Source organism: Cibotium barometz, chromosome 50, assembly GCF_041138505.1.
Source record: "Cibotium barometz isolate CiBa-2024 chromosome 50, ASM4113850v1, whole genome shotgun sequence".
In the NCBI taxonomy this organism is placed as follows: Eukaryota; Viridiplantae; Streptophyta; class Polypodiopsida; order Cyatheales; family Cibotiaceae; genus Cibotium; species Cibotium barometz.
The window spans coordinates 15,713,235-15,726,567 of record NC_141095.1 but is presented as its reverse complement, the minus strand read 5'-3'; the positions used below and the strand labels follow the sequence as shown (position 1 = coordinate 15,726,567).

Genomic DNA, 13,333 nt, shown 5'->3' with positions numbered 1-13,333 from the left:
GAATATGCACTCTTCCCACCCTATCTCCACTCATAGGGCAGTGGGAGGATAGCTGCCAATTGCGTTCCGTATGGCGGCATGTGACATGTGAATACCCAGGTAGTGTGGCTGCTTTGGATGAAGCCATCCTTTGCGTGAGCCCAAGGAACTATAGAAGTGCATCTTCGATGGGAGCTTCGAAGGTGCAATCCATGTGTTGTGTATGTGGAGGCTAAGGAGGTTGAAATGGATAGTTTAGTTCATGTCCTTATGGGGGGGATGGAGAAAAGGGGAGGCTTTGATGGTGTTAGTGGACCAAAAAGGTGGGAATCCCTTACACATGACCCCTTGCACATGGCTCCTCGAGGGCAGAAGTGTTTCATCATATGGATGTACTCGGTAGTGGTGAGTCTCTCATGATCCGGTGCGAGTACCATGCCTGGTGTGAAGAACGTGGAGGTGGTAGGGTGGGGGTGCCTGGTTGAGGGTGTGATAGAGAGAGTGTGCATGGCATGGGATGGACGTGGGGGGTGGTGCTCTCACAGAGTTCTCTTCAAGTGTCCTAGCAGTTAGGCCCTAGGAAGAGTCGATATAATTCATCCTCTTTCCAAGCATAGAACTCTTGTTTCTTGAATTTGGTAATATATTGGGAAATCAATTGCACTAGGATGCGTACCTCATGCTTGAGACGAGAGCGGGTGGCGGTCATACTACCAACCATTATGAGGCATGGTTGGTATGACTTGGCAATGGAGCAGGGTGTGCATATGGAGGAGGTGGTGGAAGATGTGTGAAGGATGGGGGTGAGCTAGGATGTGAGGGTGGCAAGAGGGTCACATATAATGAAGGTGGTGGTCTTTATAAACACCATGAAGCTTGTGATCAAAATGGATATGGATGTAGCGAAGAGTTAGGGAGTGTTGGGTGGGGAGGGGGGTAGTGTGCACACGAGGGTGAAGTGGAGATAGGCGAATCGGGGGTGGCAAGGTGGAGAAGTTAGTGCCAAAGCCATAGATTCCAATACGTAATCCATGGTGCTGGAGCCGCCTCGGTGCACAAAGCTCCTAGAGGTATCTCCCAGATGCTGTCACTTTCTTGTGATGATTTCATCAGGCCCGTGTCACTGTCCATAGTCCAACAAATCAAGTAGAGGAACCTGGCGGCTCTCTTGATCCTCGCGTTGAAGTCTCCCAATAGGAGGACTTCACGTAGGCAAGAGAACTTTGTAGAGTGGCAGCATAAGGGGAGTGGTTTGGAGTTGAAATGGATGCACCTCTCCGTGTACTTTTTCTCATTCTCTGATTTTTGTGCAAGCCACAATACATATTAGGGGGTAATATTCAAAATTGAATGACGAAATGAAGGGTAGAGGCTTGGTCGGCAGACAAAGCAGAGGCTGGGCGGGCAGATATAGAAGGTGGTAGAGGCTGGGTGAGAAGGTGCAGCGGGGGGACGAGAAGTCAGCAGCAAATAGAGACAAAGCGGTGGATTAGGGTTTCGGAGAGAGAGAAGAGCAGCACTAACAGAGATATAGAAGGTGCAGCGGGGGGACGAGAAGTCAGCAGCAAATAGAGACAAAGCGGTGGATTAGGGTTTCGGAGAGAGAGAAGAGCAGCACTAACAGAGAGATAGCAGCAGTGAGAGACAAAAACGGCGGATTAGGGTTTCATGATGTAGAGAAGGGCAGCGAAGAGAGAAAGAGTTGCGCAGGTTACCTCACGCTAGGGAGGAGTGTACGCATGAGAGAGAGAGAGAGAGAGAGAGAGAGAGAGAGAGAGAGAGAGCAACGTCACACGCTCTTCTACATTTTATATATTTTTTTCTACTAATTTTTGAGTTATACTCTAAATATTATGAACCTGACTTTTACAAAGGAGCAGGAAATGCACAAGCTCTAGGAGCCAAGAAGTCCTGCTCAATCGAGGCATCAGAATCACTGGACCACCATTAAGGTATTCTGCTTCCTTTTCCGAATTTGAATTATTTTTTTCAGTTTCTGCCATTTATTCTCTTGGTGTTAATTAATTTACTTAGATCAGATTAAGTGGCTTAAGCAACTACATTATTTTCCAGAGAAGAAGAAAGAAGGGGCTATTATGGTGTGTGATTAATTGCAGTAAAAATAGCCTCAGCAGCCTTAAGCATGTTTGAGTTGAAAAAATTTGAGCCTAAACACATGTCTTTTCCCACATGTAAGAAAAAAGCTCTAGACACAGTGAAGCATCATGGCACCCATAAGAAAGAAGGCTTCCCATCTTGCATGATGGTGCCTTTGTAAACATGACATGAGCTCATACAGCACACGACATCCACCTTGGCGAAGAGGTTGTGCCAAGGTAACGAATAAGGGTCGATGGGCTCTTGCTGGAGTGGTTCTCTTACCTCATCTCGTACCAATAAGTCACAAGTTCAAATCCTGATAACTCCTTGGAAAAAAGGGGGAAAAACTATGGGCAAATATTAGCCCAAGGGCTAGTCTAAAGACTACAATGAGGTTATTATACAGCTTTAGAACTTAGCTCATGAGCTTATGTCCAAGCGTTCCATGATGTAGTGTGGAAAGAACACTTCCATTATGCACTGCCCTTGGAGACATAAGTCTCAAGCCAAGTTGCAAGGTGGTTGTCTTTCTATCTAAAAGTGGCTCATTTGTGGCACCGACAACAAGGTGAAATGATGATGTTATATATGAGTAAGCTCTAAAAAGATGATCATCATTAGGCTACCTTTATCCTTGCCCGAGGGAAATGATCATTTTTTTAATGATAATTTGTTGCTTTGAATCGTCTCAAACAACAATCGAACTCAGGTTAGTTACACATAGGCTGAAAAAATGTAGTAATCTGTGTCTGTCGTCCCCCCTCTGGAGCTGTCTGAGCCTGTAATGATGTCTCTCTGTGACGCTGTATGTCTATAATGAATCTCCCCAGTATGCGTTGGTCTGCTGCCTCAAAGAGCTCGCGTAGCGAATGTGGCTCTCTGAATAAAATGGGATATCTCTCTGTGATGGCTGTATATGCTCTGCATCTGCATACATAATGCTCCTCACTCTCCACCTCCTCTCTGCACAATCTGCATACCCTCTCCTCTCGGGGGATCCGTGCTGCTCTGCCAGTCTCGATCTCCAGTCGATGTGATGAGACTCTAAGCTGACCAATAGCTACTCGGGAGCCCTGTGGTAAAAAGCCCTCCATGTATCTAGGCCTCTCTATAAATCCATCATTAATGATACTCATGAAGTGATCTCTGTGGTATAGCATCTTCGGTGGAAGAGGCTGTGAAGACGATATCCATGTCTCTCGTGTATAGAGCTGCCATAGGTCTTGTCTCAATACTCTGTTTCTCTCACTATGAGAGAGACGGATATGTGGTGCATCCTTACTGGAATGGTGGTAGATGATCCATGTCTAGGCCATGCTGTGAGAACCAATGTGTGACCTGTGCATACCAAGATCCTCTGTCTCTTGCCTCAGCCAGTTGTCTAGATGCCTCAAAAGCTCTGTATGACAATCTGTCCTGTGGCATCTCTCGGAATCTGTCTAGCAGGCATATAGTCTGGAATATGGCCTCTACCATCATAGGAGGCGCAGCAAATTCTGCTCGGATAATGTCACGAGGTACTGACGGTTTGCTGCGTATCATGCGTGTCATCATGAGGGCGTGTGGTCTCTCTATCTGTGTCCACCAATGGGTAGCAAGGCGTGGGGCCCATACCGCTGCTCCATACATCAGTGCTGGTGTGACTTATGTGTCAAATAGCCACCCCTTCGTCCGGGGCTCCTGAAAATGCGCCTGGTGGCACTGTCTCTCTAGCATAGCCAATGTGACCAGCTCTCTGTCTGGGATAACCTCATCAATGTGGAGCAATTGTTCCTACAAATCTCACACTTTGGTGAGATGATTTGACATGGAGTCACCCTCTTCCATAGAAAGAAGATCCAATTGCCTCTTCAAGTAGGCAACTGTTGCCTCGTTGCGTACGTGATACATTGCTTCCAATGTGTCCCATGCAAGCTTCGATGTCTTGTAAGACCGAATGTGTGGAATAATAGTCCTTTTCACTGAAAGGGGTATCAAGGACATGGCTTATGCATCCCTAGAGTCCCATCTCTTCTGCTCTTGTGTGGGAGCAGATTCTACCTCATGAGCTCTTTGAGCACCTCCCCTTTGAGGCGTTGCTGGCTGTATGGTAAGTGGGCGTGTGTCATCACCACACACGATGCCCCAAAGCCCTTTGGCTACTAGCAAATTATGGATCATGAAACTCCAAAGGGAGTAGTTTGATCCATCCAACTTGTCCTCATGGGTGAGCAACCAAATACATCTGTAGCATTTTGAGCCATGTTGACAAAATACACCTGCAAGCAAACCATTCACCAATGTGCACTGCCAGGCAACCAAATGTCGTGTGCAAATTTTTGCCTGCAACCTGAAGCAAGTATAGACCTGCACCAAATTGTCCAATTACACACAATGTGTATACATATGTGACAAATTACCGCTGTAATCCCCAATTACACGCTCCAAACTGAAAAGCCCCAATTTTTATGCATTGCAATTATTTCAATGTGTAGTCAATTGCCCAATTTTCACAAAAGCCCAAAATTTCTGCAACTAGAAGAGGCTTAATTTGCTGATTTTGAACTTAATTTGAAAAATCCCCAAATTCCAACCAAAGCAGCATGTTCAATTTTTGGTAGTTCTGCATCAAATTGAGAAGTCTACATATGGTGCTTCCTACAATTTTTCATGCAAAGGGGGGATTTTGCCAAACCCCCAAAATTCTCTGAACCTGCACTAGAATGTCTGCAACAATTATTTTATTTTTATTTTGGAATAAAAATACTTGGAAATGACCTGCTTAAGATGACAAGAAGGAGGGTCTGCTGGTTGTAGGGTTACTGTTGCAGTAGAAGGAGGGCCTAGAAGGAGGGACTGCTAGTGTGGAGGTGGCGAAACCCTGAAGTTGCGGGAGGGCAGAATGTGGCGGGAGATGTCGGAACCCTTAAGTTGGAGGCAACGACGGTGGGCTCTGGAGGCTCAGTCGTGGGTGGCGGGACCATAGGGTGGAGCTGGCGGCGATGTTGGGCCTGACGGAAACGCGTCGGGTACATGGACGGAGCTCGGACGGCGACGGGAATGTAAGAACCCAAAAAACCATTTTTTTGGGTGGGTGCCACATAAGCCTTGAGCCCCGGCGGTCGCCACCTTCTGTGGTGACAGCACCACCCGGCGGCTGAGCCCCACGCACAAGCGCTGCCGCTCAAGGGGCGGAGGGTTGGCCAGCGGGCGGAGTAGAGGCGGAGGAAACACAAAGCCGGGGATTGTGGTGATGGACGGAACTACGGCGACATAACGACGACGGAACTGCAGCGGCAAAACGACCGACGGACGGAACTCCGCCAGCGATGGAAACCTGGTGGTCGACGGAATCTGTGCGCCGGAGACTGAATTTACAGAGGGCTGCAGCCGAGCTCTGATACCAATTGTTGGTGGACTCAGACACTCACACACAGCAATGCTTCCTGCAAATTAGGGTTAGGTGCAGGGAGAAGAAGCTCACACAGAAGATAGAGAGAGAGGGAGCTAAACACCAAATGTGTGGTGATCACAAAATGCAAGTCAACCCTTGCATGTGTGTCACATCCATATAATATAGAAGTACAAAAGTTATATGGATAGAGTGTTTTTTCACACTTGATATCCAAGGGGAAAAACCACATGGGAAAAAGTGCCCTTGGTTAAGCCCTGTTTCACACGTAGTATAACCATAAGTGAGCATATGCCTACAAGCATAATAGCCTGGCACATCTAGCGTTCTAGATGTAGCGAGGCCATAGAGGGTACCCACACTCCGTTGGCTGAGACCATCGGGAGCATATGGCTTGACATCATTCACACCCTCCGCGGTTAGTGGGGGAAGCTGTGCAAGGAGGTTCTGACCGCATGTGGAAGCGGCGGGAAGCCTTCTTGAGACTTTGGAGGCCTGGCCCTTTCCTCACAGATAGAGGCGGTGACCTCGTTTGGCACTACAGGCCACCTGAGTGTTTGTTTCCCCCTCCCCCCCCTTATGAGTTAGCCTTCTCATAGAGCAGCCAGCCGGAGGAGAAGCATCTCTCCCCCTTATGATCACTTGTTTCCCGCCCTTATACGAGGCGAGTTTGTATTTAGCCCTTCGTGGTTGTACTTAGCCCTTTGTGGCTATTTTTCTCATTAAGTAATTGAAGGATCTTTTTCCCGGGGGAAAAAAAAAAACTCTGGCCATCCATTGCCAAAAACATTAAATAGGACCCCCTTCTGCACAAAATCTGCGGTTCCCTGAGCATGTGGAGGAAAAGGTGTAAGCTTCATGGTCAGTGGAGGAGGCGAACTTGCGCTAAGACTGTTCTAAGCTTTGACAAAAGACAAGACGCATAGATGTGATGGTCTACCTGGTCTTTAGGGTTTTTTGACGCTTGGCAAACATGGTGGGGAGAGAATGCAGGGGCATTAACGCTCTAAAGCGCAAAAGCGGCCAAGTGTGCTAGGAAGATGAAGCCTTTAGTGACCCGTGTTGTTACTCCCCCTCATGCTCCTGCGGGGGAGCACAAGGAGCTGCTGTGTGGTTGAGCCCTTGCTCGGCCATGTGGCAGCTCCCAGAAGATTAGTGTGGATAATAGTAGGAATGTGAATGTGAAGTATAATTCAAAATTTGGATGAAACCTGAAATAGTATATCACTGGCTCGTGCACCCTACATTGGGGTACACACATTGACACACTGGCATGATGATATCTTGACAGTTAATAATAACACTGAGCAATGATATTTACCCCTTTTCCATACCATTCTTACAACATCTCACTTGCATGTCAATTGCTCTAATATGTTATTAACGCTTGTTAGACTCTAATAATTCACTAATCACTCAAGACAAAGAGCACTGATCACTCAAGACAAAGAGGGTTAAAAGATGTGGCTTTCTTTTCAAACAGCTGTTTTGCATTACCTCTTTGATCTTCTAATATTGCCTAGTGAGCTTCTGATTAGTTTCTTATGAGTTTCTGGTCATCTTTTGTAATATGCAGGTGCATAACCTCACTTACACAGCTTAATTAATCGCTTCAAACATGGCATGCTCCTTGTCTACGTCTTTTTTACCCAAGGTGCCCAATTGCTGTTTGTTTCCTGAAAATCAAAGAATAACTTCTGCCCTCAATTTTCTATTAAATTCGGGGATTCTGTTCAATTTTTCTACTAAAGTTGGGAAGCTACAGTAAAGTTGAAGTGGGGGGTGAGGGCATCCCGGGAGAATGTTACAAGTTGGATGCTATCATATTGTTCATTTCTAACTGGGTATCGCAAACAATGATTTGATTTTTTTTAAAAAAATTTAAAAATTCTTATTGAATTTAACCAAACTTTTCAAAGAAAAAAGATGCAGTATTTGATCTTTTTCTTGAAAAAGATGCATTTTAGGAGGGCATTGTAGAAGAAGACTTCAATTTCGAAGAATGATGGTTCTACAGGTGATGGGGCCAAATTTGGGATTCTCAACGGAGAATTTTACCATGAGGTCCCAAGGGGGGCCAGTTTGTACAGCTAGTTTGACATCATCATTACAGCATCATCAGGCAATACTTGGGGAGCAACAGAAGTTGAAGGTTGGAGAAACCATCAAAATTGGCGTACTCGGAGCTAGTGGCTATACTGGATCTGAGGTGGGAATTCTTGTTTGAAAATCTCTTTTTATATTAATTTCATATAACAGGTTTTTGTTGTCTATGGTCGTGGTACACCCCATCCTCTCTTTTTTCTTATGATGTACATATAAAATAGATTCTACAAGACATGTTGACACATATGGCACATTTCGTCTTCCTATGCAAAAGCACATGCTTTTGTACACATGGATTGCTTTAGAGCACCAGACATTTTCTGTGCGTACATGCAGCCATAGGCCACTTGAGGTTTTCTGCTTGTACAGCCTATTCGAACCCTTTCACATGTGCAAAAGCAACTCACACTCTTGCAAAAGCTGTCCACATATGTGCCTTTTATGCTTTGGTTTCCCAATTTATGTCTTTTTTGTATGATGCGATATGGTCTTGTGGTTTGGAGACGCCATTAATCAATATGCATGCCTATACAATTAACATGAAGTGGAAGCAATAACAATATTAAACACCATGTTAGAGATGCATGATCAGAAGTGTGGTTCTTGAAACTACTCTAAAATACAACTGCAAATTTGCTGAACGGGAAGAGAGAAAAGAGAATGACAATGGAAGACTCCATTCTTTCACCCTAGCCTATTGTGTATTGCTAACTGAAACATAATTGAAAATTTTCAAGGTACTCTGTCAGATTTGCTGACATACTAACAGAGCAAGGAACTCTCATGGAGCCATCTCCCAATTGCTGAAATATGTTGGAATAGGAAGCAGTGGATTGATGTGCGTTAATTGCTACTATTGGGGCTGATTCTGTTGCACTTGTTGACTTGATCTTCTCACCCTTGGCTGGCTGCATCTAAAGACATGTAAAAGATGGGTGAAATGGGGAGATACCTTTTAAAAAGAAGAAAAAAGGCCAACTAAGTTGGGCAAGTTTGCGTTAATTTGCATTAGTTATGTAAACTTGCATTATCAAACATAGCTTATGAGTTGATACCCTAACCCCTCGGTAGTTTTTTAACCCTAACCTTAAACCTAATTGGCACACTAGCATGACACATGTTTCCAATGATCGAGGATGATGCATGTGACATGTTGCCGTTCAAGGGAGGTTACAAAGGCATGCATGAGGGGAAGTAGATGAACGGAAGGATGGTTATAAGAAATCCCACCTTCCTTTTTATCTTAGAAAAATGTTCCCCTTAATGGGAGTGACCATGCATGTGCCCCAATGTTGGGGTTATCTGGGTGTGAGATGTAAGGAGGCTCCCCACATGGCCATTTGTTTACTGCATGCAAGTGGGCACCCTTCTCTTTACACATTAATGGGATAGGCGCCCATTTATAAAATGTTCTGCCCTAAGAAGTGTCCACCCTCTTTAATAATGGTGTGAATTCTGTAGTAATAAATACACATAAATGTCTTTTCCCTTATACTTGTTCACATGGATGAATCATGCATAAAACAGATGTCCATGGGGGTAGTTCCCGTGCACTTTTGCATTCCGAGAGATACATGTCCAATGACATCCTCCCGGGCACAACACGATATAAATGGTGCCCTTTGTATTGGATAATCCCCCATTCTCAATAGCTTGTACATCACTTAGTCTTATTTGAAGACCATGAAATACAGAGCTTATGCCTAGAGAGAAAAGTTGCCTATGCTCAAGCCTCAAGGGCATGGAACGCGTCACAGCCCCGCCCACCCTGTGCTCCCCCTTTCCGTACAGCAAGCACCAGCGCTATCTCCATACAGCAGATGCCTCTATCTCTATACGCCTCTGTAGCACCTGTATTTGCTGTTTTTGTACACCTTGCAGCAGCCGGTACCCCTATGTACCTGCTGAACTTGTGCTACATCTGCCCGTACTGTACCCGATGAACCTGCCTCCCCACAATGCCACCCCTTCCACCTCCGTTGTAATCATAAGTGAAGCACGGCACTAGGGGTCAAGGATTGGCAGACCCCCTCCCCAAAAGGTAACTTTATTACCAAAAGGTATATTGGGGTGATTTAAGATCACCAATTTACCCAACTACAATTGTGAAAAATGAAAACAAGATTCAAACAGATGTTGATGCTGAGACATCAATACTCCAAAGCCTAATCTTCAACTCTTCAGATCTTCAACATATGCGTGTGGTTCACAGACCTATAGATCATTCTCAAACCCAAGGACTTAATGGGGAATTACCGGCCCGATAAAGGAGGTGGCAATCCTTTCACCAAAGGCATTGACGGCTGAAGGCAAATGCATACTTAGGGTAGTGCTACGTACATGAGCTTAACCAAGGGCACTTTTCCCCATGTGGTTTTGACCCTTGGATATGCAGTGTGAAAGGACACTTTATCATACCAGGTGTCTCACTATCTCTGTGCATCTTTGCAAGTTCTGTGCACTGCTCTGCAGAAAACCCTCACCCTAATACTTGACCCCTCTGTTGTGAGTCCAACATTTGGTATCAGGAGACCTGCGCCCTGCATGTCGCCCTTCTGTGTGCCACCAAGAGTATTGTGTGCGCTGCTCATCTTCCTCTCTGCGCGCACTTTCAGCCTGTTTGCGCGGCCTTACTGGGCGGCACTAGGTAGCAGCACTGTCTCCCAGCCCAGCCAGCTGAGCTGAGCCAGGGCAGGGAAGGGGGGGGGGAGGAGAGTTCCATTAGGCTGAGCCGCCACTTCTGAGCGGTGAGCCACCCACTCCTAGGGCTTACCCGATGATCCCCTGTTTTCAGCCCGCAGGGAAGCTTTTTCAGGCGAATTTTTTTCTCGCCTCGACCTCTTCGGTGCACCACCCTTCTGCTCGCGACCTGCATCTTGTTTGGCAGCCAAACTGCTTCCGTGCGAAGCCCACCTGAAGAAAAGCCCATGCCAGCACAAAGAAAGGAGCTCTAAGTCACCTCACAGGTCTGCGTCAACTGGCCATTTGAATCTCTGTGAGTATACATTTGGGCTTTTTTAGCTTGTAGCTTTTACTGCGCAGTACAGGTATTTTGAGAGTCTCTCAAAATTTGGGGCTTTTCTAAAATTCATGCAATTTAGTACAAATTGGGGCCAAAATTGTATGCAAATTTGGGGCTTTTTTGTTTGGAGGATGTATTGGGGTAACAGTGTGGAGATTTAACACATTGTGTAGAGATTTGACACATTAATTCACACATTGTGTGTTTTGGACACTTCAGTGAGTACAGCGCAAGCCGTGGTTGCATTTTTGCACACAAACTTTGCCCAGGAGCATTCTGGTGCCTGGTACAGCATGTTAGTGCTTCTTGGTTTGCCTGCATGCATTAGAGTGTGGATTCAAATACCATGCCTCAAAATGCTACAAATGTATTTGGTGTGCTATCCCAAGAGGATAAATTGGATGGGACAAACTACTACGTGTTGTGTTTCATGATTCTAAATCTACTGGTAGCAAAAGGGCTTTGGGGCATTCTGTGTGGTGATGACACATGCTCACTTTCCTTGCACCTGAGAGAGGAGTTGCTCAAAGAGCTCTAGGAGTTGAGGTAGAACATACTGCACCTATGCAAGAGCAGAAAAGATTCTAGGGATGCACAAACCAATCCTTTGATTGCCCTTTTTGTTAAAAGGTCTATCATTCCACACATTTGGTCGTGCACGACAGCAAAGCTTGCATGGGACACTTTGGAAGCAATGTATCAAGTACGCAACGTGTCACGTGCACCCTGCACTGGGGTACACAGTAGTGACACACTGGCATGATCATCAGTGCAACATTTATACAGAAGTAGAACCTTTTCATTTGTTGTACGCCGTGAACCCATTGTTAGCCTTCAGTCCAGGGACAGTCAGGCATGAGCTACGTAGGTCAGTCTTTGAGCTTTAGAGGTCAGTCAGATGTCAGTCTTCTTAACCCACTTGGAGAAAGCATCATATAGAGGCATTTAGGTGTCTGCCCTAGCATTAGATGCATGGGTAGGCATGTCTAGGACCATTGCATTAGAAGGGGGCCAGCCCTAAGGCTAGCCCCAAGGTAGCCCACTTGGGCTAGCCTTGCAAAGGGCATCTATGCCTTTGCCATGAAGTGTGCCAGCCCATGTGGCTTAGGAGGCTAGTCGGCCAGCACCTGACCAGCCCTACAGCAGCCGACTGGGCAGTATGCCGGTGGTGGGCTTTTACAACCAGCTGACAGGGAATTTCAGCAGTCGACATGTTCTCTAGCAGCTGACTGAACATTTATTCAGTTGTGGGAGAGGCCGACAGCCTTCTCAGGCAGCCGACTAGCCCTAGGAGGCAAAATAAAAGCATGTGCCTCAGTCCCACTTCAGTATTTAGGTATTCAGCAAAGTACACACAGTTTGCAGCATCCAGTCGACTCCAAGCTAAGGAAGGAAGCTCCTCTTCACATTCAGCCAGCATATGTGCAGTCCTACGCACCTGCTTTTCGCAGCCGAGGCCGGCAGCAGTCTCAAGGCCCACGAGGGTAGCTTTGTGGCGGTATGGGACGTCGCGAGGTAGAGATTGGTCGGTACGTCAACCTAGTTAGCTCAGCTCGTGGCTCGGTGAGCTATCTGGACTTGCATCAGCGGCCAAGGAGAGTCTTTAGCAGAGCCTCGGAGTAGGTGGATACTCAGCCGATGTACGGTCTTCCTTGTCCTTGTGTTGGGCATTCATATCACTTGTACTCAGCATTGTACAACATTTCTCCAAAGAATAATATAAGCAAATACTCCTGCTTGCAGGGGGGGCCCTTCAATGGGTATTGGGACCCTATACTGTGTCATCTTCTACATTCTCATTCTCTTCTCTCTTTGTATTCTCTAAATTGGATGCTAAAGATTCTCACCACATAAAGGTATAAAGAAGGCTGTGTTAATGCAGTTCAAGTAGCACCCACAAGGGAGCAGCGGATGGTTGGTCTTTTGTCTCTATACAGCAACATCATGCTGCGTTACGACCTCCCACCTAGTAGACTTGAGGACCATCGCATAGAGTTGGTTCTTGGTTCAGAACCTCCAAGCAAGTTCCCCTATCGCCTTTCTAAGGCATTGGAGAGCGAGCTGGAGCAGCAGTTAGCCCAACTACTCCGGTCCGGATTTATCCGACCATCTTTCTCACCTTTTGCCGCTCTCATTTTGTTTGTCCAGAAGAAGGATAAGTCCGCACGCTTGTGTGTGGATTATAAGCTAAGAGTGAAGAATAGATTCCCCATGCCTTCAAACAGATGGCCAAAGAGAAATTTACAATCAATTGGCCTTTTGACGTTCTCAAATCATACTTCCATAACCAGCAGTCGAAATGGTAACAATATCTTCCTTTGGTTCAGGCAATCCTAAACGATACTCACTCATTGAGTATTGACCGGACGTCGTATGAGGCAACATTTGGTCGCTGGTTCTCATCTCTTTTGACAAGACAGGTGTCACCATCTCTTGAGGCCAATAAAACCACTGAGACATTCTCGGAAATCATGGAGTCGGTTAAGGAGCGCCTTGCCAAGGCTCAGGAAGCATATACTCGGCAAGCCAACAAATCTAGGCGAGATGACTTTAAGGAAGGGGATTGGGTACATCTCTGCATCATGAAACAACGGCTAAAGCAAGTGGGCAAGCGTTCTCCCAAACTATCATTCCGAAGTTTCGGCCCATTTCCAGTCATTCAAAAGTTAAGTGATATCTCTTTGAAGTTAAAGTTGCTAGAAAGTTGGACTATGCACAATGTCTTTCATGTTTCT

The 13,333-nt window shown here is 46.0% G+C and overlaps 1 protein-coding gene across 9 annotated transcripts in view; it reads left to right on the top strand.

Annotated features, from left to right (window-relative positions):
* The first annotated feature begins 972 nt into the window (after window positions 1–972).
* The window catches only part of LOC147609852 (putative N-acetyl-gamma-glutamyl-phosphate reductase, chloroplastic), an 87,480-nt gene continuing 75,119 nt past the window's right edge, over window positions 973–13,333 (top strand). Inside the window, exons 1-4 of one of the 9 annotated variants that reach the window (XM_086786910.1) lie at window positions 973–1,049; window positions 1,860–1,931; window positions 7,047–7,124; window positions 7,438–7,679. In XM_086786910.1, the coding sequence (XP_086643036.1) occupies window positions 7,094–7,124; window positions 7,438–7,679 (273 nt within the window). In that variant the 5' untranslated portion in view covers window positions 973–1,049; window positions 1,860–1,931; window positions 7,047–7,093. Of the gene's footprint in view, window positions 1,050–1,148; window positions 1,261–1,853; window positions 1,932–7,046; window positions 7,125–7,437; window positions 7,680–13,333 lie in introns of those variants that run through there. The other 8 variants (XM_086786915.1, XM_086786908.1, XM_086786914.1 and 5 more) reach the window with 8 other exon arrangements.